Source organism: Rhea americana, unplaced genomic scaffold (assembly GCF_003343005.1).
Source record: "Rhea americana isolate MKP2758 unplaced genomic scaffold, rheAme1 scaffold_44, whole genome shotgun sequence".
Taxonomy (NCBI): domain Eukaryota; kingdom Metazoa; phylum Chordata; class Aves; order Rheiformes; family Rheidae; genus Rhea; species Rhea americana.
Genome location: NW_028186579.1, coordinates 5,247,796 through 5,273,723, shown reverse-complemented (window position 1 = coordinate 5,273,723; position 25,928 = coordinate 5,247,796). Strand labels below are relative to the sequence as shown.

At 39.4% G+C, this 25,928-nt stretch overlaps 1 protein-coding gene across 2 annotated transcripts in view; it reads right to left on the bottom strand.

The window, feature by feature from the left end:
• Positions 1–25,311, bottom strand: part of TTC7A (tetratricopeptide repeat domain 7A) — a 180,812-nt gene extending 155,501 nt beyond the window's left edge. The window contains exons 1-5 of one of the 2 annotated variants that reach the window (XM_085315879.1): positions 25,235–25,311; positions 23,512–23,675; positions 21,574–21,742; positions 5,724–5,854; positions 3,911–4,032 (exon numbers count right to left, since the gene is read on the bottom strand). In XM_085315879.1, the coding sequence (XP_085172005.1) occupies positions 3,911–4,032; positions 5,724–5,854; positions 21,574–21,742; positions 23,512–23,661 (572 nt within the window). In that variant the 5' untranslated portion in view covers positions 23,662–23,675; positions 25,235–25,311. The remainder of the gene's footprint in view (positions 1–3,910; positions 4,033–5,723; positions 5,855–21,573; positions 21,743–23,511; positions 23,676–25,234) is intronic. The other variant, XM_085315878.1, reaches the window with a different exon arrangement.
• Positions 25,312–25,928: the final 617 nt, after the last annotated feature.

Here is a 25,928-nt window from a genome sequence, read left to right as displayed (position 1 = left end):
CCTGGAAACACAAGTCTGCAGAGACAGTCCCCCAAACACGGCATGAAGACATCATTTTCTTAATCCCTGTTCATTAGCCATGAAAACAGGTTGCCTCTAACAGATGAAAGAGAGCATCCTGAGATGACTGCCTGACAAACAGTTTGCAGCTCCACTTCTCCAGAGAAAAGTTGTACCTGGACCTCACAGTCAGCAGCAGCAGCATTGCTCCTTTTGCACCTTTGCCTCTCTTTAGTAGGTTTCTAAAAATTCATACTCTCTCGTTGAACAGCTATTCACATTATGTTCACAAAACCCATCTAAAGAAGTGAACCTCATATTGCTATGAATGGAGATACAAGAGAAGCCAGGTAATCATACCCATGCACATTATAGAGTTTCCTGGTGGCAGCCTAACAGAAGTACCTCAAAAAGACAAAGCTTAGCACTTATCTAGACCCACCCAGCCACCAGTATCACTCACTCTCAAACTACCAGCTGCATTGTCCCAGACGAGGTACCAGCTTCTGAGGACTGAAGTAGGGACCAGTCTGGCAGAGACTGTCCCGCCTGTTCATTGGATCCTACTATAAAGTAACACAATATAAATGAGCTGCTCTTTTGAAGTGCTCTACAGAAAGAGGCCTACAAGATTTCAAAAACAAAATGGTGGATGCTAGCCAAATGACAGGAAGAAGAAAGAGAAAGAAGCCTTGCACAAGCTTTCCTTGGTAGGCATTTTCATCAGGAGTTTCCAAAGTAATTCAGRTCCCTAACTTGAGAGACTATGAAGAAATCCAATTTCTAAGGAAACTGACTTTCTGAAAAACAAATTTTCTAAGATATGCCCCATGTAGAGCTTCCAAAACTAACTACTTCCTCTGGAAAGACTTAACTTTTCTAGTTTGCCTGTGAACTCCACATATCCTTCAAATGCTGTTACAGAAGCAACACAAGTGAATTCTGCTTACCCTAAGAGAATACTAAGAGCATATAGACCAAAGCCCCTGTAACATTATAAAGTAGTAACACTTGTTAAATATTCTGAAATGAAAGACCATCAGAGATGAGCCTAATCTCCACAAAGAGTTTATATTAGGGGAGAGAGAGAGAGAAAGAAAAAAAAAAAAACCTCAAATCCAGTGCAGATGCTGCACAGTAGGCTACCTCCTACAGTAAAGACAACATCTGCCTGCCTACATGCTGCATCCACAGCAGCAACACTGCTCGCTGAAAGAAAAAAAAGYAAGCTTTTTTGTGGTGCAGCAAGGCAAACAATTGCAGATTTGCCTTCAGTAAGCTAGTRTTTTAAAGTAAATGTATATCTGCAATATTGGGCATTTCCACAGTTGCAAGAGTTGCTGGTCCTTACAGCTGGCTTCTTAACATCTAAAGACCAGAAGAGAGATTTGTTCTGTATATGTATGTATAGGAAGGGGGTGCAGTGCCTTTTTTTTTCCACCAAAATTCGTAAGAGAAAATGCATCCCTGACCCCACTCCACACTTGCCAGCAGGAGCAAACACAAAAGTAGGAGAACAACACAGATATCCCTCAACAGCAGATTTGCCTGACACCAGCTCTCCAAAAAAGAATATAACATTTCCAGTTTCTCTGTGCACATGTACCTCCAAGAAGGAACATCCTATCCTGTAAGACCTCCCCTGTCAGCCTGGGCATTCACCATCAAGAGCCTATTTTCTACCTGAACATGCTAAAAGCAACGAGGGGAACAGAAGTGTTTCTTTGAGCTGTTTAATATCAGGTAGAGAAATTCATCATACGCATGAAAAATCTGACAAAGCCTCTTCTCCCCTTCCCCCACTTCCCTCCTCTTCCCTTAATATATCCCAAATGTCACTTATGCCCTCTTGTGGCAGAAACACCTAATACAAGCCGGAGGCACAAAGACAAGCTGCAGATTCCCTGTTGATTCATTCCCCTCCTCCATAGGCCCTTTAAATTTATTGGCATAGATTTCTGATTTGTGCTGGAAAAGGCGGAAGGAGAATGAGACTTYGCACTTCCCATATCCGAGGTAGCTCCACAGCAAAAAAGAGATGGTTCTTTCWCTTGAAGACAAGTTCAGAGAACATTTTGTTGCTATTGCAGAAATTCAGCTTATAATGAAAGCAATTCAGCTCATAATCAAATCAAGCAATTCACAAAGGTATTTTGATTCCAAATTATTTTTCTGTAGAGTTTTTTTTCCTCTTTTTAAAGTTTGTCATTAAAATAAGGTGGGAAGAGATCAAGCAGTGCCCAGAGTAATAGCTGAAAACCCCACTAGATATATTGAGCTGTTAAAGGCTGAACTTAAAATGTTGCTGAAATAAAATGAAAGGGAGTGAGTTTATTATTCAGAAGGTGCCTAGAGGACTTCAGTGCCATATGTTCTAAATGAGATTTTATTTTATTATGTAGCTAATGAGCAAGATCTGAGCTTTTTGTTTGCCATGGAAATAGCAACAGGCTAGCAAAGCACACTTCCATGATACAGCTGCTGGTCAAACCCAATCTCATATGGTAAAACCACATAACCTGATCCCTATTATTCAGAAAATACTGAGACTATGCCTCCTACTTGTAACTCCATACCACCTTTGTATAAGAACTTGTATTCATTTGACTAAAAGATCATTTAATGAAGTTTRTGCTTTTTTGGTATGGAGCCTTACTTTGTATCAAGCATGACTTGAAAGGACCTTGCATGGATATGCTTACAAGTACAGCTAAACTGTCCATACCAACTTTTAATTTTGGCTGAGCATGAAAGAATGGGCACCACTAAGCAAGTTCATAATTGCATTTAAAATCATTCTTGGRGAAAAAAAGGGGAACAAACAAAAAACTCAAAAAGCCTCAAACAAGAGTAAACTCCCTACCAAATGAGTCAAAAATGGTATCAATTTTCTACAAAAGAATTTAAATTGATTTTTGCTGTGATTTTTCCCAGTTTTCTCCTTTCATTCTCCCTTATTTTCCCCTTTCTTCTGTATTTCATTCAGCAGAAAATCTGAATACACAAATCAAAAAGTATTTTCAAAGATGGTTTGCTAGTAATAAAAAAAAGGGGAGGGGTTTGTAACTGTTTGGCCAGCGACACTACATATAGTAGCGAAAAAAATTCAACATTTGATTCTCTGAGAACAAACGGGATACTATGCTATAATCATGGGACTAAGGAAGGACAGATTCTTATATGTACTATTTACATACAGTAAAAAAGTATGTACTCCTCTCAGGCAATCCCTTCATTAGCTAAACAGAATTGATATCATTTGAAGACATGTTCCATTTTCAGGGCAGGGGTACTCTTGACAATGCCATTTGGAAGTGGGCACATAGTAAGCCTTTTTTGTTGTTCTTGAAAAAGTTTCTCAGGTGAAGTTCACTGTAAGCTTGCAGATACCAACTCCTCTTGCCATTCTAAGGTTCATTGAGACCTGTATTGTAGGATCATAATACCCTGGAGTAGATTTCTTCCTGGATGCCTTCCTTCTAGTAAAATCACACAGATCTTTGAGTTTGATCACAACTTGAGGAGGAAAAAAAACACCGAACAGTATCAAAAAGCCTAAGAACTTTCTGAGCTCTAAACYAAGCCTTCTAGCTGGAAATTGTAAAAGCACTCAGCAGTGATTAAATTCTACCCTCTCCTAACGCTGTGGTCAAACTCGCCTTATTTCCATAGAGAATAGAGCTGAGCCAAAATAACAAAACTGTTCTACTCCACCCTACTTGAGGATAGAGAGACACAGAAAAATAGGAAGGAGGAAAGGACACTGAGAAAACTTGAGGTGAACCAGCAGGAAAAAAAGAAAAACAAAACAAAAAAATCAATWCAGATATGAAGAAATAAGCTTTGATCTAAGACAAAACATTCATTGTTATTATTTATGTACTTCCATTAAACATCTGCATCCACCTACCCCTTCTTTAAATGAGCCACATACGCACTCTGCAGAGCTGCTTCCAGGAAGTAAGACAGTTCAAACTCTGAGTAAGTCACATTGCTGCCCTTTATATTCCTTGAATGCGTGTTGTTTAAGGTCTGTAAGGGGAGGAAAGAAACCAATGGAATTACAGAATAACTCAAATAAGAAAATGTTAGCTTCCATCATCAGATTCCTCTTTAGACTACCTGACAACTTTTTATCTTTGTTAACTCTTCAAAAACCTTTCACAACAACTTCAAAAGAAACTATACAGTGACTTCCACAACAAAATCTGTATGCAATGTGAATTTTGAAACATCATTCCTTATTACCTTGCATCTTTAAAGCAAATAGAAAGCTAAACATTAACACAGTGTCTCAGAAGTATTAGTCCAACTACATAGACACAGGACCTTGCAAAAAAGCATTAATGCAATTTGTAAGTGTGTTTTGCTAACATAACACAGCTTACCCTCTCCTACAAATGTTTATAAAGAATCTTGATGGAAGACTCCTGGCCCTTCCTCTCTTTCTCCCATCAAACCCTTCTTACTTTTGGCTTCCTTAGATATTGTGTCTTCCAGTGCTAGTGGGGAAAAAAAAAAAAAAAAAAAAAAAAAAAAAGCTAGCTTTTGTTGCTGGAAGTTGCCCTGTACAGACTCTTCAGGGCAGGGTTTTTCACGGAAGACCAGAAGCCCATGGACTTTGAGTACCTCAGTCAGGAATGCTGCATCCTTATCTCTCTGGGTTCAAAAGATGAACGAATTACAATTCAAAATCTTTGTATTTGACAGACAGAAGCTATCAATAAAAACATTTGTAGAGCCCATTACTGGCAGGAAGTAGTTCTTCTACAAGTGAAGGACAGTACTTAAAAATTATTCTAAATAAAAGTAATTTTGCTTTCTTACAAAAGAATAGACCAAAAATGCGTTAGCTAGCTTTCTTAATGGATTCTTATAAACATATTTAGCTCAGTTTTCTTAGTTCAAATGCAGTTAAAAACAAAACCTGGAACAGACATTCATCTTTGTTGCTGATGACAGCAAAAGTAGCTAGTCAGAAGATCAAACACAGTTAATCGATGGAATAGTAGGTAAYGTGTTATCATTAATGCTGCTGGTGTCAAGCACAAAATGTCTGGCAGAAGAAAGGCATGGAAGTTTTTGGTGTGCACTCATTAAACACAGCTCGCAGAGTTACAGAGATGGAGACTATCTAGCATGCACACTAGCTTATCAGTGGCCTGTACTACTGCTCAGCAGAGGGCTCACAGCACTCATCTTACTCAGCACCCTAGCCAACTACTGAGTGAGCAACTCCTTGCTAGTGATCTAGATTGTTCCCGTTTCATCTGGAAAAGCTGAATCATTGGCAGTTAAACTGCTACGGTTGACCCAAAGAGTTATTTTTAGGTTGTTAGGGAGCTCAGTGTCCACTGTTGTGCATCATTTGCATAGCAGATGTGTAGAAGGTCTTGGGTTGCAGCATTTGCTACATAAAGTCAGTGATTCCTCTTTAGTAAGAGCTAAACCTGAGATAAGACCTGAGCTTTACCACAGACAAAACAGGTTTCTATACCTCATTCTCAGAGGAAACTGGCAGAGATGGAGTAAACAGATGTTTTACATCTGCTTACACAGAAAAAGCTTAGCCCATCAAAATACTAAGACACTTAACTCTTGTAAAATTGTCCTTATACTCCCTATTGTCTATGAGCACATGGCATTGCCCTCCCATTCTTGCTGTCAAAACTCCTGCAAGTTCCACCTAAGTCACCAAGGAATACCTCAAGCTCCTTTCTTACCTTTTCAAGCTCCTGCAAGTACACTTGGGCAATGACACATGCTGTCTCAAAACAAGCTATGACTTCCTCCTCTCTTTCGCACAGTCGAGCACGTGAGGCAATTGAGTTGGTTGAGCGCTCCAGAGACAGACCTGCAAAAAAGCAACACCTTCTCGTACTGGAGCCCACAAATAGCAACATCGTTCTTTTCTCCTTTCATTTACCAGGAGACAGGAAAGATTTTCAGTATGTGAACTTTCCCCTTGATTTAATGATTTTCAGGAACCCCAGAAACATAAAATTCCTACACATGCAAGGTATTTGATGACATGCTGCTCTAACATACAGTAACACTGCACACTTTTATAGCACCTTTCAAAGGCTTTATGAAGAAAGGGCATACAATCCTTCTCGTAGCAACAAGTAAGCAGAGAAATTAAAGCCTATATTTCCAAAGACAGCTATAGATTTTTGGGTGGTTCAACATAAGTGCCATTCCTGAAACACCTTGTGACCGAGTGTGGTATTTTCTAAGCATCCACTATTTTATGTGAAGCTTTGGAGCAAACTTAGAAGATAAAATATCTGAAGCCTCTTTTGGAAAATCTGAGCACAAGTGAATTGCACATGGACATGCAATAAGCTCTTGGCAGCGCACAAGAGATTCTTCAATCACAAACTGCCCTCTTTTCCATAGGAGAAAAAAGAAAGGGTTTTGTACTACTCAAACTCTTTCTTCTATTGTCAACCCCTCTTACAAAGAGTGTGTTAACTGGAGACCCCCAGCTACTGCCCCTGCACAAAAATCTTTTATCACCAGATTGTTGTCTGGCATATCTGGCAACATGCTACCACATTCTTTACAGCTCCAAATCTGGTTGGGGAAGCTACATTTCCACATACTGATTTTACTCTGATCTGCACAGGTTCTTAGGCTAGACTAGATCTTCACAATGCTACTGCTTTGAAAATCAGGCCTTTTAAACCAAAGGGAACTGCACAAATGCCTAGTAGCTCACACAGGCTGTAAACAGTTTAATACATATTTCCCAATAGGTCCTATATATTAGTACTCCCTAAAACTAACAAAAAAYGTGCAAGGTGTAGGATAAAATCCTACTGTTCCAGACACAGATCTACAAATGAGGCAGAAGAAGAAAGAAGCTGTCTAAACAGGCTCCCCAAAAAAGTGATTTAGAATGCTGCAGTATAAGCCAAAGGATTCTGCCTCTTGTGAGGAGCTACCATATGCACCAGGAGCCATGCTTGCCTAAGCGCGTAATCCTCGGCACCTCAACTCAGGCAAGGTGCCAAATGTGTGCCAGATCTGCCCCCAATGAATGATGCCGTGAGAGCACTCACACTGGAGGAGCCTGAGGTTCCTAGGCAGCCTTAGATTTGTTTACTTTTCAAGTTTAAGTTTCTGTTTTGTCCCCTTGGTAACTGTACTTGGACTTTCCCTATTTAATGTTTTGCATTTGAGCCAGACACAGTTTATTCAGAAGGCTGAGAAGGTAAGATGCCCCAGAAGAGCAAAGCACATTCCTCAAGAACCTGTCTAGCAGGAATACATGTCAGTACCTAGCACATTTGARAAAATTGATCTGGCTGGAGCAGAGGGAATTCTAAATGAGAAGGGGGAGGCAGGGAGGAGAGATGATTTAACTAACACCCAATTCCAAGCTCTCGCCTTTCTACTGATACCATTTTGTGTTAGAGGAACAGCATCCAACAGACCTTGTCTTCCAGTCCATCTGCAAAGTTTGGAGTTTTGGTTTATGTTTCTTTCTATTATTTCAAAGCTTCTATCTCCTCACCCTGTGGCTATATCATGAAGGGGAAAAGAGGATGTTAACTCTCTATACAGAAAAAGACAAGAAGTTATSAAGTGCCAAAGCTATAACAATCAACTTACACATATTCTTCTCCTGATCTGTCCCAGTTTTATTTACTTCTGAATTTCCCATCAACCCCCACAACTGAAAACAAATTCAAAAACATGTCTATGTGAGAGTCACCATCCTTTTCATTGCAAAGCAGGACTGAGGAACCCAAAAGAAACYCAGTACAAGCCACTGACATTCACACACATGCAGCATCTAATCAGACTGCAAGAGCCATCCTCACACAGCCTGTGTGGGGGTGGTTATCGTGGGAGATGCCAGAGAGAACAGCCTGATAAAAAGCCACTTACATACACACTACAGCCCACTGCAAGGAGCTACTATCTGTAAGCTCTGATACAGGAGAAAATGTAAACAACCCTTGCTCAGACTCCCAAGTACTGACAGCAAACATGTCCATCCAGATGGGCCACAGAACAGAACTGGGACTGATCAGAGATAGGGAAATAAATGGCTCCAAAAAGGTAATATAGACCACTGCTGCCACCACCAACTTTTCTTCCAGCGAAGACCCTTGCCCCAGTAAACACCAAGTAGTATACAATGTATTAAAACACATTGCACATATTTCCTCCRCTTGTAAAGTGCGAAAAGGAGAAGACCCACATGATGCAACATTAGTCATAGTGCTTCCCACTAATACCACAGGTGCTGAGCCAGTCAGAGTATAAATGCAGTCAAAGTATAAAATCCTCTACAGAACCCAAACAGGGCCATTTTTCCCTATCACAGAAATTAAATGACAAGAGAAATTAGAGCAAGTAGACTGCAAATCCATCAGACAAAGTAAAGAACAGAAGAATAACAATAGAGTTCCCCATTCTTATTGCCACCAATTCAGTTCTCGCAGCAGAATCCCAACAACTGCAGATTTGCTTGGCACACAGTTGTCTATCCAGACACCACTGTTTATTAGCCCATCCAGCCCCAAGGACAAAAATTACATTAATTCTTCCCTGCCTTCCTCCCCCTGTTACTGGTACAAAAAATATTTTGCATCATAAAATATGTTTTGAACTCAACTTGATTCCCCAAAAGCATCAGAAACCTGAAAAGTGCATTATACTGCCATATACTGCCATGCTGAATTTAGCAAGAAAGCATGTCAATGATGGAGTTAGCTCTGGGTAAAGCACAGAGCCATTCACTTTTGCAGTAGCTGGTTAGGGTAAATACCTGAGTCCTTTGGTAGATACATACCATAGTCAGCTATACTAAGATAATACTAATTTATAACTTACATTAAGATAGTTTTTATTGAATCAGATGTCCAAATTTTTGTAAAAGTGTGTGTGTGTGTGTGTGTGTGTGTGTAATATATATATACATATACCATAAAATATTTTATATAGTGAAGATACACTAATGGAGTTTGGTCCAAGCTCAAGACTTGATGAAAGACTTGCTTCCTGATTATACTTTTTAAAAGAATAAACTCTTTAAATCCATTTATTTTCCACCCACTTCAGAAGCATATTTCTACATAGAGAAATAGTGGTTCTCTTTCCTAAATGAAGACAAGGCTTCCATCCACCACTTCTAGTTCTCCCATATATTCATCTCTTTCCTTTGATCTCTCTATAATGTTCCTCCTTTCTTCTCTCCTTCTAAAGCTAATCTGCATTTATGCAGAAACGTTTACAAGAAGCATCACTGACTATAAAAGTTTCCTTCTGCCACTGAAACACACTGCTTGCATTCATGGAAATCTGAAAGGGGACCTTTTATGAAAGTTGATTTCAGCATGCATCTCCTTTCATCCAATTCTCACCAAGAAAAGAGAGTATATCATCTGGCTCTAAYGCTCAGAGGAGAAGTTATTACTAGAGCTGAAGTACACACTTGCAAACAGACTTCAGAGCTTAGATTCTCAGTGACATAGGACCACAGGAAAACTCAGGTTGAAAGGGATCTCAGGAGGTCTCTAGACCAAACTCCTGCTCAAAGCAAGCTCAGCTATGAGGTTAGATCAGGCTGGTCAGGGCTTTACCCAGTCTGGTCTTGAAAGCCTCTGAGCATGGATGGAGACAGCATAACCACTAAGCAGAACAGCAAACTAAGGCAACTTGCTTYTTTTTCCTCCAATTCATTAACTCATTTACCAAATAGCAGTATTGCTACTTCTGACGAAGAGAGAGACACTAATCCACCCACAGGTTCTTTTTATTTTGCTGTCAATATCAACTCTTAGCTTCACATTCATGGCTGCATTAATATAACAATTGGGAAATAGTGCCTTTTTAGGTCCAAGAAGTCAGGGTCAGTAGCAACACAGTACTTGAAACTCCTCTTATGCACAGAAGCATAGCTCAGAAGCAGAGCTAAGGAAGCAACCTAAGGAAGAAATCAAAGAAGCTCCATAATACACAGCGTGAAGTCTGCGTGCTGTGTCCTGGTGTTATGTCTGTGTCAAATGCAGCCATGGGAACTCCAAAGTCAGAGACAGCTCAGGGTGCARTCTACTGTCCTGCCAGCAGGATCAGCCACAGGCTACAGAATAAGGTTATGATGTCTGTGCTCATGTGCAGCACACAGGTAATTTTGGCCAAAAGCCAGAGTATGATGCTATGCTGAGAGTATGCAATAGCTTTATTCAAGCTACAGGAACATAAATAATCTATCTTGAGATAAACCAGGGTGTGAATATACTGCATGTACTGCATGGCAACTACTGAACAGAAACTGGTTGTGATCACATTCTCACCCTCTGATGAGTGTCAGGTCATTCAAAGTAGCTATTCCCAGTGAAAGGGCACATTTCATCTAGTGCATGGCTGAAACCTGCTTCAGAAATGTGGCTTGAAGAACTCAGCTAGCACTGACTATTTTTAAGACAAGTGCTTCAAACTGATACATATATATAATTCATCCTTAAAGACTCAAAGCTTAGCAGAACGCTAAGCACTTAACTCTCAAATACCACAAAACTGAAAGGCACAACCAAATCCCTTCCATTTTAYAAGTGGTACTAAGTTTGTATCTTAGACACTGTTGGGGATCTTAATACGTTGTTTGAAGGCTATGCTCTTAGGTTATGGAGCTTTGCAAAGGAAAAACTGAACTTCAACAAGCCAAAACAGCAGTCTGGACTACTTCGACGTAGGCAAGACCCAGAACTGTGCATTATTCCTGACAGAATTCACAGCACCTTAAATAATTCATGTCATTGGTCTTGATACTCCTCTCCTCAGTTATTGAGCAAAGAGCTTTCAGCACCATTTATTTGCAATGCAAATACAAGGGAAGGGGGGAAAAAGGTCTAGATTTTGCCAATATTTTGGGAACATCCAGTCATTCATACTGTACTYAGAGGAGAAAGAAAAGTTTCATTTTGCAGGAGAAAGTCACGAGAAGGTCTTTCATCATTGCCGCTGGAGCAACAGTCCTTTATAATCACAATAGCCCTAATCACAAAAATCCATGATAACTGTCAGGTATCTTTCACCTAAAAGCCTCAAAGGTGTAAAGCCAGAAACCTTCAGTAACCCAAGACCTTCCCCTCCCCTACTTTTAAGAGGCAAATATAGCCTGAAAAGCCAAATAACTTGTGTGTGGCTGTTTAGTTGAAGTAAAACCCAGGAGGCCTACATCCAGCTTTTCAACTAGATCCTACAAGCCAATCCTAATATTGTCACTCTCACCATGTTTGTAGCATTTTGCAATGGAGAACCTTGTTTGCTTAGACTTGGTGACTCAGATAAAGATGATCTTTAAAACTAGAAAAACTTTTTGATCAAGTGTCTGTGAAGCCAGAATATTGCTACCACTACTCCAAGATGCAGTCTCAGTCATCAGTCTCTGATCAACTCCATGTAGGTTCTGCAACACATTGCTATCTTACTGTGTCAGAAAATTCAGCCATCTTAATTAAAAGGCTTATTTTCAAAAGTGTATTAAAATGCTTTGTTTTCATCAGCATATCAAAACCTCTTACCTAGCAGCTGGTTACTTTTAAGCCTCCTGGTTGATCTTTGTATCTTGGCTTTAACATATAACATAGTAAGTGGCCTKGTATAACAGGCCACCTCCATTCCCAGGATATACATTACAGCAGTTAAAGAGATGCCTCAGTTGGAGTGATGCTCTGGGCCACAGCAGATATAGGAGAGGTGGCATTTCCTCTTATGGCCCTGGCTGTAGAGGACTTGTCAACACCATCCACATCCATACACTTGCATGGCACTGCAAGAATCACATTTTTCCTATTTGTCTAACTACTTTTATTCTCCACTTCTGGCCATTGTAAGATGAACGAGGTACGAGCAAGAGAAAGAGATGGAACAGATGACTAGTTATCACGATTCATTCAGTGTGAATTCCTCTGTATCACTGCCAGGTAACATCATGTGTGAGAAAATTCAAGTGTAGCTGCAATCACAACCTTGGAGACAGACCACGTGTTTCTTCTCTGGGAGTAGAAGGGAGCAAAGAAAAGGTAATTCGTATTAAACTGCACTAAGTCACATCAAGTTCTCAAGCTAGTTCTACTTAAGTTACTAAGTGACAACTAACAAGCTTTTTCACCAGTCATTTAAAAGACAAAGGCATGCAGAGCTTACTCTGCAGTAAATYGCACATGAAAATCTTTACACAGCCATTGGACACATACTGCATCCTCACAGAGCAGAAGGATGCAGAAAACTGGAAGCAGTTCACAGCCACAGCAGAACAGCTCACCAGYGACCACAACACTCCACGATGTTTTGATGTACAAAACACCAGCCTCAGCCACAATGATCACTGCTTGCTTACTACCAAAGYCAATGCCTGTAACATCCAGTATTCAGACACTCAACTGTCAGCAACACAGCCCCAGTCTAGAGACAGCGTGAGACCCATCTAAAAGCTCCCTCTAGCTTAGACTATCAAATAGAGAGATTTGTATTTATTTTAATGAAAATATCACTGTAGTGTTTTACCTCATGTTACTGCACTTAAACATTGTGCATTCCTTATTCTGACTCCTCAGGAAAGCAAGTTGTATCTCCTGATGCTGCTGGCACCAGAGTACAAGAGGTGAGGAAGGTTTTATGCATGTGTGAGCCCAGCACATGCATGTAAGTGTAGAAGGGCATGGAAGATTAACAGGACAAAAAATCCTACCAATTACAGAAATCTAATCACATTAATAGAAGAAGAATATGGCATTTTCTTTTTTCACTGAAATTCAGTCATTTGCACTTTGATACCATCAGGGAGCCTTTGCTCACAAGCCTAAAATTCATACCCCATGCTACATTAGCATATAACATTTATGGCTCCTGTATCAATCTACTTATAAAACGCAAACAGAGGAAAAAAAGAACAAAACTAGCCTATTCTACAGCAAGACAAGTTTGTGAAGTGCAGCAGTGAACTCTAACTTCGCTGGCTGCCACAGGCAGCCTAAATACCAGGGCTGAACTGGGCAACTCTGACATTTCACATCTGAGCTGGAAAGCAGAGGCACTCAGTTCACCAACATGCAACTGTTTTGAAGCCATCACTGTAACAGTGTAAGAGCAACTCCAGTATCACTTGGATTTCAAGTCTATTCTGAAACTAAAACAAGTTATATCAGTACAAGGCCCTTTAAACAAGATATCAGCATCTACAAACTGCGGSTTTTGCCTATCAGACAGCTACTCTGATGCCAACACGAATAAACAGCATGCTTCCTGTCTAGCTGGCRTAATTACAAATAGCAGCACTTTGAAGTATATACTAGGCATAGAACAAAGTCTCTCTCAGATGTGGACTGACATTTAAAAGATGCAGTTTTTGTCAAGCAAAAATGAAAACAAGTTCTGCCAACAAAACGCCTTGTTGTTGGTTACTCAGTTTTTCAGTGCCATATTGCATCATACATCCTTGTGGCTGGGACTCAATTTTCCTAATGTCAGGCAAGAAAAGAAAACTACTTTTATTATGTAGGCTCTGTTTAGAGGAACCCCTCTCTTCATAGACCTTAATGCTTAGAGATGAGTCTCTCCCATTTTTACTACTATCACAGAATCCCCCCACACACTAATTTCTAATGAAGAGATTCTAACAAAAAGGAATTTGTTCCCTATCGCTCACACACCTTTTGAAATTTGTTTCTATTAAGAACAAGAAACCAAACAACAAATTATTTTTCTCCATTGTTCTATCAGTTCTATTTAGTCACAGCAGCGGCAGAAAATTCTGACCAAAGTAACTTCAGTGAGCAGCTACCAATAAGCAAAAAGAACAGTTAAGGATTAGAAGGAGAACATTATATGCCAGTGTACCATCTCAAAAGAAACATACAGGTTAACACAGCTGTATACAGTCAAGTGTCAATCTTCCTCAAAAAGCTGATTACCACCCAAGCTCTCAAAACGTGTACCAAAAAAACAAAAGCAAAGTTTTAGTTAATCTTTCCTCACCTTTAACCCTTATCTATGCTTTTCTCTTAACTTTGTGCCCAATACTGGCTTGTCACAAAGCAGCAGCTTCCTATGGACACCAGCACTGTTCCTTGTAGTCTTTAGAAAGGTCTTAGATGCTCTCCTGAGCACTACAAGCACAAGGGTGCCTCAGCTAGCATTGTCACTTGCCAGGTTGGCAGGTTGCAGGCAGTGGTGTATCAGGGCCACAAGCTAAGGCAGAAAGCTTTAAGATARCAACTCTCCCTGTCCAAACCAGGTCCCAAAAGCCTACAGTAAGCATGCCATGAAGTCAACATAACTGACACTGATAACAAAGGGGAGAGAAAGAGGAAAAAATTCAGGCTCTTAAAGAGTTTTTCCTGCCCCTTACAACATATTGTTCCTTCCTGCTATATGGGTGCGTTATAGTTGCCCCCAGTTAGCCAGCAGTAGCAATGCAGACAGAATGCAAATCCAGCTGAGAGCAGGGGGTAGGAGGACAGAAGGGAGGGAACACTGGAAGGAGGGAGGAAGAGCGGGGTTACCTCCTCATTTTAGCACCAGCAGAATCAGAAATCTTCATTTTAGGCATGTGACTACTGAATAATAACACAGAAATGGATTATCTCTATCTAGACATACGCAATTACAGCATGCTTTTACTTTCCACCCATTAGTGCCAAGACAGGACATAAGTGATTTATCTGAACACTGAAAAATGTCATCAACCTGCCCTTAATCCTTTTCCTACATCTGCCTCACTTTATAAGACAGGTATGCCCTTATGCAACAGGATGCCCACATCATCTTTTTAAGCAAAGCTTTTCTTGAAGAACTTCAAGAACTCTGAAAATCAGCCTGTGAAAAGATCGTAAGCACAAGACTATGCATAACTATAGGGTTTTTCTGGCATCCCACAGTCAGAACAGCATTCTAAGTGCTAATCTGGAAAAGGAGAATGCACCTTGCAAAACCTCTTGTCCTCTGAAATAGCGAGCAGGCTCAGAAAATACACACAGCCTGCAACAGATTTGTAAATCCTGACCTGGAGTAAACACAGCTTCCTGCAAAAAGAAATTAAAAGTGTAAAATCACTTTGAAAAAAAGATTATGAAGAGGATTATGAAACAAATTATGAGCCTGCAGTGTTTTGAAACAGTTTATCTGCACCTGAAATTGTTCAAATTGCTGGCACTCAGACTCACTCCACAGAGCCTATATTCCAATAAACTCAAGAGTTTCAGCATCTTATTCAAAAAAGAAACTGAATCGACAAAAATTTTATGTTAGTTAAGCTAACTAGAAATCTTGATTTTAGAAGAACTCTTACTTAAAAGTAAGGCTGCTTAAGTTAAGCTCATAATACAAAATATACCCTTAACATTATGCGAACGTAATACATCTTAGCAATATATGATCACTACCAATCAGTAAAAAAACAAACTGGAGAAGTCACCAGCTAAGGATCTGAAATCAGTTTGATCAAGTACTGAAATCAGTCTTTAAAATACAGTTCTCCTCCAGGAGGGAAAGAGAAAACTTTTCCCTTTCAGTTCACTCCACTGATTTAGTTAAATGATTACCCTTTCAAAGATGATGAACCAGCAAAGTCTTGATTGAGTAAAATCACCCAAGTAAGGTGGTTTTCCTCTTCTAATCCACACATTAAAGAAAACAACAAAAACTAGTATGTCTGGAAGTCTACTAGCTCTAAAATGTTTAAGGACAGAGTGATCATAAAGATCAAGTTCAAGCACTATCTAACAAGTGACATTTGTTTAACTGAAAAGATTTACTTAGTTTAATCGAAATCTTGAATGACAGAGGAAAAAGAAGTACATTTCTCAGAACCTGGCTTTATGACAAGAACATCTTTAAACATTGTACATTTTATTCTGATTTGCACACAAATACAGCCCAAAACAAGTAATACATAGGAAAATTAGTCATCCTGCAGAAAATCATATTAGAAAATAATGAATGACATACAAACAAGCATTAGAATTTATAACACTAATCAAGTGTATGAACAAATGGGAAAATATCTGCTGATTAACTAGAAAGAACAATTTTAATATCAGGATTATGTTTAGTGAATGCAAACCCATATTTTTAACAGTTCTGGAACCCAACAAAAAACATCGTTTGTAAGAAACATCAGTTAAGAAACACTAGTACAAATAAAGTTTAAAATCAGTAACTCAAAACTGAGGTTTTTGTTGGCATTTAAATTATGATTAAAACCAAGTGGGTAGTTTTCAGATCAGCTGAGCAAAACATCAGTTATTCAGCTTATTATTTCTACATGATGCCTTCAACACTAACATAACTTCTAACACAACCACTTCCAGTATCACAAACCCAATACAAAGATTTCACATGGGGAGAAAGCAGAAGGAACAATATCCTTTCAAACTGTAAAGACCTCATTATTATAGAAATTAAAAAAAAAAAAATCAGAGAAACAGGAAAAACAAAATTAGCAGTTTGTCCTTAACAGAAGAAAAAAAGAAGAAAGGAGCAAGGAAGGAAGGAAGGAAGGAACTAAAAATAGACCAAACCCAGAATCTAGGCTCCACATTGTTCAGCACTGTCATTCTCAGGAATAACCCTCATGTGCTGGTTTCAGAGTTTTGTTTCCATCAGCTGCCTGGAAGACTCACACTGTCCCTTGAAGCACACTCATTACTCCTAGACCAGTGTGGTTGGTGTCCCACAGTTTTACTTTTTTTTTTTTTTTTTTTTTTTTTGAAAATGTCAAGTTACAGATTTTAAATATCTTTAAACAACTTGATTGGGTAAATAAAACACAATGCTCCAAGCCACTATACTAACAAAGCCCAAAGCCCATTTTCTTGTCCACTCAACCTGTAGTTGAACTTGTTATTAACAAAACACAGTCTCTGACTAAAGTTTTTCACAGTATCACATAATGTTCACTTCCACATGGATTTTCCTTGTATCTAACACAGCGTGAGCTGACACTGCAGCCTTCTGGTATCTTAAGGGAAAGGATCTCTACTCTGCTTTTGCACCTCTTTGCAAGAAACTTTTAAAAACAAATTTACAAGGGATTCATCACACCCAATTTCAGACACCCACAAACAAGTTACTGCTTGGCTTCCTTTCCGAGGCACTGAAGAGGAGACAGCACTGTCCAATACCATGTACTTCCTTCATGTGAGACACCATTTGAGGAGGCAATGAATCACTCCAGAACTGTGAACTTCTGCCTGCATAGTGAGTTTAGACTGCGTCGCGACAAATAAAATCCATTCTTTACCTTTGAAATTCCTACTTTTCTGTTACACTGAGCTGAAATTGGCCAATAACAACACCAAAATTATTGGATGATAGTCAGGAAGGAAAAGCAGAGAAAGAGGCAGTGTGACTGTTTCCACACGAAATCAGCTAAAAACTTCACAATCCTGTATCATCGCTGATTTGTGTGCACAGATTTAGATAGTTACCAATCTCTGGGCACACCCATCCACCACATGGTGAAGTCCAGTCACCAGTGCCAGGCCATACAGTCAATCTGCCGGGTGCAGGGTGTTCCTCTGTGCGGGGCTGACTCATCTTTCAGGAGCTCTAATGTAACACATACTGCCTGGAAGCACTGCAGCAAGCCAGAGAGGCTCGCGGTCATTACAAAGAAGGCACCCACATGCCACGTCAGCCCTTCCTCAGCCTTCAGCACTCAGACTGGCAACAGGCAGCTTCGGCTGAAGYAGCTCTCACCATGCTCTCACAAAGCACAGCAAGAACGATCATGCACCAAACAGCAGGGTAAGATGAAGGAGGCTTTTCGCACCTCCTCATGCCCCGCCTGCCTATGTTCACACCAATTGCACGGAAAACAAACAAGGACAGAGCACAACTCCATAATTAAGACAACCAAAAAGTTTTTCTTACTCTGCTTAAGATACAAACATGTCATATATTTTATAGATAATCTGCAACAGCTTGCAATGGCTCTAACTGAACATAAAAATGGACTCAGTCAAGAAATGAATCACCTATGGAGGTTTTTTTTATTCTGTTTCCTTCAATCCCACCAGACTCGCAATAGGATTGGAAGCAACTCACTCCAGTTCTCCACACCTCAGATTTCCCACTTGTACAGCTAACCTAATGAATCTTACTTCCAATATGAAGTCTATTTCAAGGATATCCATTTTAATTTTCTACCCAGGAAAATAAACTGCATTGTTCACATTTCTGTAGGGATTAGATGGGGAATGGAAATTTCTTGCACCATAGACAAACACTGAAGATAGGCACCCTTAACCCTCCTTACCTTATGGAGAAATATTTGGTTTTAAACATTATATTGCTAGGAAAATTAATTATGTTCACACAGTCATACTAAAAAAATCTAGAATCTAGGCACATTTAAGTTCTGGCTGGAAATGTACTTTGTCTTGTAAAGGGATAGGCTGTGACCTATCCTACTTCCAGGAAGATTTATCCACCCAAGTCAACAGGGATCTCTACAGAGTTTCTGCAGCAAGCATGGCCAGAGGCAAAGTAGTGGACTCTGACTCTGACGTTTGGGGTTTTTTGCTTATTTTGAATGGACAACACCAGATAACAAAGCTACATATCCCAAGCGCATCAAAAGCTAAATGTAAGCAAATTTGCTTACTCAATTCTGTTTTATGCAACAGGCAGAATTGCTTGCACTAGAGACTGTATACAACACACAAACTGAGCAGAGGTTTTTAAGAATTAACTCAGGGCAGGTAGAAAGGAGGGAGAGAAAGACATGTACAGACCAATCACCTATTAACTAAACATAGAGGTTAGCATTAGCCTGCACTAAAAATCCAGTTTTGTCAGGGCTCCACAGTACCCACAGAAAGACGACATGCTTCTCTTCTCCCCATAACGTAAGACATTTAGAAATAGGACAGGCAGAAGCAGCCAGACAAGATAGTAGAAGGGTCCTGTACTCTCTGCTATTTCTCCTGCAACTTGTCAGGTGGTCAAGTCTCAACATTTATAAATAACTTCAGTGTTTACTGCTTAATACTCATCTTGAGTGGAAGTCTGAGCAAGGCCAGAAAGAAAACGGTTTGTCTTGTACAATTTCTACAGTGCAATAACAGAACTTCTAATCCAGATTGCTTGTTACCATAAGACAAACCTACTACACACCAGAGATCTTAAGAGGTGCCCACAGAGGTTTGGCTCGATGTCTAACCGCCAGCACTGTTAAACATAAAAGGTGCAATAGGAAAGCAAACTCTTTTGTTGGCTCTCATTTCATTTCTACCATACTCTCTGCTTCCCCACAGTTCCTCCTAGGGTATCCGTCTCCTTCTTATTACATTTTAGTTCGCTTCCAACTAGAAAAAGTTGAGTGACTACCCTTGATTTGATTTTTTTCTTCCATTACTCTTCCAGAATGATCTCGATTGCTTGAGAGCCTACACTGCCTTTCAGCATAAGTGCACAACTCAGCAGCAGTAACAGACTAGCTGTACAAAAACAAAGTGGTTTCAGGATCACACTGAAGTTTCATGAAGTTGTAATAAATAACTAATGCTGGATGAACAAGAGTATTCTATTAAACAGACTTCCCTCTCCCACTACTGTCAAAACTGAAAAAAAAAAAATTAAGCGGAGAACCTAAGTTCTGCCTTGAAATATAGGCAGAAATCTGGCTTTTACGGATTGTTGCCTATACGATCCTTGCACAAAATTTACTACCAGTGATCTTCAAGAATTTCTTTAGAACTGGTTTCAGTTTGCGTAAGTTAAGAGTAGTTCAACCAAAGGCAATAAGGTGGTATGGATAATCAACAGAATTTCTATGTAAACACCAAATGAAAAGAATAAAAAAAGTCCATATACTACTGTATAAATAAGTTCAAACTGATGATCTGATACTTGCCCTAGAAAGCTAGTCCAGGTAGACATATCTTGAATTGAAAATCTAAATCCACACTATCATCATAGTTCTCAGTACAAACTTCTAGCATTTGGGATTTGCTTCCATCAAGACTGGGAGGTCCAGCACATGGAAAAAGGTTACAGTTATCCCAGCAATGAGCTCTCTCTCCAAACTCAGCTGGGCAAGTTCCACTCAGCTTGACTTCTTTATCAGAGATTCTGGTGCAATACTGTGTGACTTATGCCCTTGATGTCTTAGCTAATCTGAAAATAACCATCATGAGAGATAAAGGGCGTAGAACAGGAACAGCTCAGAGGTTATGTTGGGATTTCAGGCGTTCCTCAAACTTCACACACAATGTCAAAAGAGCATTTATGTTCCATGCTAGCTCATGTAGGGAAAAAAAAAAAAAAAAACAGGGCCCAGTCTTCTAAGGCAAATGCCTCCACTCCCTATGGCCTCATAAGGAAGTGAAGGTAGTCGGCTCCCATAGAAGCCTTACAAGAACAGTGTTACTTCATCTGTGTCCATGAACAGTTTATCACTACACTCAAGCCTCATCTAGGGCCTTATCCAATACCCAGTGAAATCAGTGCAGCTCTGTAGACTCTGGAGCGCATCGTTAGTTGCACTCAAATACGTAGCTATAAATACACTGGCAGTCACCCACTCCTCTGCCCCAACCAAGTGTTAGTGCAAGTTAAAACTAAATCAATTCTGTTCCACAAAAGCTTATTAACAAAGCAGATTCATCCAGTGCCACAGAAAACAAATTCAAAGCAAGCAAAGCAGCACAAACAGGTTTTCAAAAAGCAGAACGACTGTGTGAGATCATGAAACACCCAAATTATCATCATAATACTAACAGCCCAGTCAAACAGTTTTGGGGGTTGATTTGGTTTCAGTCTTTTACATACCAGTTGAAGGTATCTGATCATCACAGAGTTCTCATTCACCTAATTAGCTGGTGGACATGCTGAAAAGAGCAGAAAGCAGTAGATAGGTAGTAGTACTTGAGCAACATTTATAAAGGAACTGAAAGCAAATGAAGGAGAAGATTACTGATATTTTTCCCCCATGTCAATAACCAACTGGGGTATTCCTTTCCCACTGACAAAAACAAAATGCAGTTTTGCTACTAAGAGGAAGCCTTCACTAAGATCTCTCAAATAGTGCAAGGTCTGTAGAATTAAGAGGTAGGAGAGAATCCTGTTTGTACAAAGTGTCTAATACAGCGTGAAATGCATTGCAAAAATACACTACCTACTTTGAAAGCACATATGCTGTTAGTCCAGAGTTTAAAACTTGGAAACACAGACCTACTTATTTCACTGAAATCATTCAAATTTTCAGGTAGATGAATTTTTTCTAAGCAAAAGCATAGGCTCCAATTCAGCATTGCTTGATTTAGATTTTCCTGAAACTGACACAAGCTCAAGTGTGTTGCTGACTCACAACCACAGTTATCACAAGAGTTCCACCATTTTCAAACTTTTCATTACATGTCAGCCAAGTTTAAAAACCATGGACTAAGACTCAATAATGCCTTTATTTTTAAACTACACAGATCTTACTACTGGGATTTTCTAAAGGCAGCAGCATTGGCTTAACTCTGCTCCAATCAAATCACTTGGAGAAGTACCTTAACCTTCAACTTAAACACAGCATACTTCAGAAATATTTACATGGTCCTTTACCTTTAATAACAAAGGCTTCCGTCACCAAACGTAGCATATACAGTGGCTCATTTCCTATTGAGAGGTCATCAATTCCAGCTCTTGCATACATGCTGATGGCATCTCTGTAGGATCCTTCCACATAATGAAGCTTTCCCAGGATAAGCATAGCTTCTGTCATATACTTAGGCTGAAATGAAGGAGGGGAGGAGGGAGAAAAAAAGAAGTGTTTACATTGCAAGATACCAAAGAGCAAAAAAGAGGTAGTTCAGAACAAATTCTGCATTAAGCAGATGCAAAATGCTTTATTCTCAACTCTGTCAACTCCACAGGCCAGATTAGGAAGGACTTAAGTGTCTAGAAATCTTAGTGCTACGCTCACAAGAGCAGCAGGTAATAAAGACCATGCAACTACTTTGGAGCTCAGTTTGGGAACACACAGCTTACAAGCCACCTCACTGGACCCATTCTATTGATTCACCAAGCACGGACTGCACATAAAAGACTGCCCTTGTCAGAACTACTCACATTATGCATATAATTCCCCTGTTTTTAAAGAATGGGATAGAAAGCATCACCTTCTAGTTAAATACTCCCCTCTCCTCTGCACTTTTAATTATGAGTAAGAAGTTCCCAAATTGTCTTCTTGAAGTTCCTAAAGAATTGTCATGAAAAAGCAGAAAAATAGAAGGTATTCCTGGTACTCYTACAACTTCGGTTTCTTAAGGATTGAAAGCATGCAGACAAATCCGTAAGAAAAACAAAAATCTCAGTAAAATAAATAAAACCTTTCAGACTCTCCTTATAGTCCAGAAAGCATGAAAAGGCTCCAAAGCCTACACCCTAATTTTGTTTATGCAGAGAGTATAGACTACCACACAGGGTCAATCATCAATCTTGCACACGTAGACAAGTCACCACTGACCAAAACAAACAAACAAAAAAAAAACCCTTGGATTTATGGATTGTGATAACTGCTAATACCACGACCTGCAGGAATTCACAGAGGCTTTGCCTCCCAGGGCCTAAGGGGGGGGGGCAGGGAAGAGTTGGACAAATCTCCCTTCCCCCTCGAAACAAACAAAATAATCCAAACAATCAACCTTCAATCAAACAGTCAAACAACCAAGACTAGCCAGCTTCGAAGAGGTTAAGAACAAGGATCTCCTTCACAAAAGCAGTTGAACACATGCTCCCTAGAAAATAACAGAATGAAAAGTGTAACATATGCTTCCAAGCAGTAAGTTCCAGTTAAGTTTCAGGCCCAAAAGTAGTATAACAGATCCAGAACTTCAGAATCTTTTAATTTATAACCTCTTTTAAGCCAGTTATACAATAATGTGTCCAAGGACACCAATACAGCAACAGTCACTGAGTCTTACAACACTCCTAAAGATCAGCAGCCTGGTTGATGAGCAGCTACTTAGTATGTGCCCTGACTGTAAAGTGAAACGGAGGAATTTAAACCACCCCTCGCATAACTTCTCTGGCAGAGATGGAAAATGATGCAAGGCCATAATCCTGGACTTGTACCACAACCTCAAAGAGCCGGAGAGCAGCTTAAGACCTGAAGCTGGCCAGGTCTATGTAATTCCCTCAGCCCAGCAGCAGCTCACTCAGCTGTGGTAACCCAACTGCATTGTCGCATGGCCATGCCTTGTCACCACAGTGAACTCCTGAATATTTAGACCACTTCTTTCTAATCAAAGAGTGTGTGTATGTATGTATGTACACACATAGGAGAAAAGTACTTTTTTTTGAGTATAAAAAAGCAAATTTCCCAACAGATGACATTGCAAAGAGATAATGAATTACCAATATGTTACTAATATTTATAAATATAGCATCGTACATAAAACAGAGAAATGTGAACACAGGATGCAGACTSTTTGTATCAGACTAATAATCACACAACCGAAGCATCAGCTTGGTAAGATTACACCTACACAACATACTTACTCGTAGTTTTCCTCTGTTTAGGATATTGGTCAAATACTGTTTAGCTTCATTCAGTTTTGGCTCGTTCTTTTCTACTAGTGGAATAGAGTCCTTCAATTTGGCAAAGTTTTCCTTCAAACATTCTTCCAGCAGAGCCTCTGCAAGCAGCATACTCCCATAGTCCTCTGAAAGCACACATCAACCAAGAAGAAACATCAATTAGCGCTGTATTGCCAATAAATAGCATTAAAAAAAATTAGAGACAAACAGCAACTCAAAGCAATGTCTAAGAAGAACTAACGGACAAAAAAAGGAAGTTACAATGTTTGCAATAGTTCGAAGTTAATGTATTTTCTATGAAAAAATAAAAGACTTTTCCTTTAAACTTAAAGATTTTTCCCCAGTCAGATCCTTTAAAGTTTGTCCTTCGACAGGACAGTTCTGTTCTTCCTCATATTATCACTAATAAAACTGCTACAAATTTTCATCACAAAATTAYGTTTAAAAATTAGGCCCAATCCTAGCAAACATTTAAGCGTATGCTTTACATTTACAAATGCACAAGCATGAAATGTATGCTTTGGACTATGCATAAGCTAAGTATTTCACTGAAGAGCACTAACCGCATCAGAAGCTTACAAGATTTTGTTAAAAGAGTTTGCAAAAGAGAACTAAATAAAGATTTTATTTAGAAATATTCTATACATCTATTATTAAAGACAAACCTATGGCTTGATCCTGTAAAATAATTAGTAGGCATATAWTTTTTTCTACATTAAGATCCATGCCTGCTCACAGTTCTACAGGAGAGTAATTCAAACACAGGTAGCACTGGACACAGTGCAAAGGATCACGCAAGCAAAACGTTTCATCTACCAGTATACTGACAGTCCTTGTATGATGGGTCCAACTCCACAGTTCATTTATTCATAGGATTAGGACCTCAATCAATTGCCTAACATGTTAAGCAGGGTCTACTTCTTTCAGAGTCTAGGACAGAGGAGAAACAGTAGTCTATCTATTTCCATATTTGCAGTCCATGGAACAATTAAATCACACTTATTCCATTTATATATATGTGTATATAAATACACACACACACACACACATATGGCATTAATAATCAACTTTTGTTTTGTTTTTTTTAATCCAGAAAAGCAACACAAAATCCAAAGTGTTCAGTTGTGCATCAAGTTATAACCATATTTCTACCTGCTCAATTGCAGGTGTGTGTATCTAATAACCTAACTTGCATGAACAAGTACGTACATAAAGTAGGCTCTGAAAGCATCYCTGGGGACCAGGTAAGAAAAGCAGAAAATGACACACACTATGCTCAAGTGTTTTTCCTTAGGCATATAATCATTACATAATGCTGAAGAGCACTCAGGTGAAGTAATTAATGTCTTTGCAAAACTTAATCACATGAAAAGAATATATATACAATAAAGAAATATACAGATACACACAAAATCTCTAAAGGAAATATTATCATTTAAAAGATCTCATCCAGAAATAGTGTTGTTTTTAGAAAAAAAATAGCTAGATCCTTACACAGTAGAGTTCTGTAGCAATAACAAAGCATGATTCGTTCATAACTAGCAAATTATGATGACAGCAACAGATTAACAAATAATGTTTTTAGAGCAATCATACTGTTGTTATTCCTCTTAATTAAAAGGAAGCAAGTGAATAAGAACTCTTTCACTATTAATAACCCCAAACTGCATGATGCTCTTTGCACCTCTATGAAGTACTTTCTGAAACCAAACCAAGTTCAAAGGTTGGCTGCGTGGTTCTCAACATAAGGTTCAGGCTGGCTTCAAGTATGCACTTGGAAAACACTGTAAATAAATACAGTTAAACCACCAACCCTTCCCCCCCAAGCACATGCTTTCCCAGCTGTGAGAAAGCCCTGTCAAGCTTATTGCATCCCAGGGAGCTYTGATCAACTCCAGGGTCTCTCCTATAAACACTCCTCTAGAAAAGCAGCTTTATGCATAGAARTAGTTCCCAACTTTAAAGATAGACCCTCTTGCCTCAGTAAGGCGGCTAAAATCCAGCTCGCCGAACAACTTAACATTATGGCCACAGACAAAGATTTTTAGTATGTGTAAATTAGACTACCTCTCTTCTCAAAAGTAATCTGTTGTAGCAAGGAAAGAGATAACAAGAACACAGAGCTGCACTGGCTATTTATGAAACCTGCCCTCCATGTCAAAAGATGCTTAACCTGAGCACAAGCCGTTTAAATGAAGTACTCCACAACTGCAGTAAGGTAGCTGAAGAGCTTCCAGAAGAGGGAAGTGAGAGGGAATCGGTATCACACGCGCTGAGAAGTTAGAAAGATTTGTTTTCAGGCACGGAAGATTTTAATCTGAAGTCCATAACCGGGCCACAACCAAGGCTGGCTCCTCCAGGAAAGCGGTAACCAACCC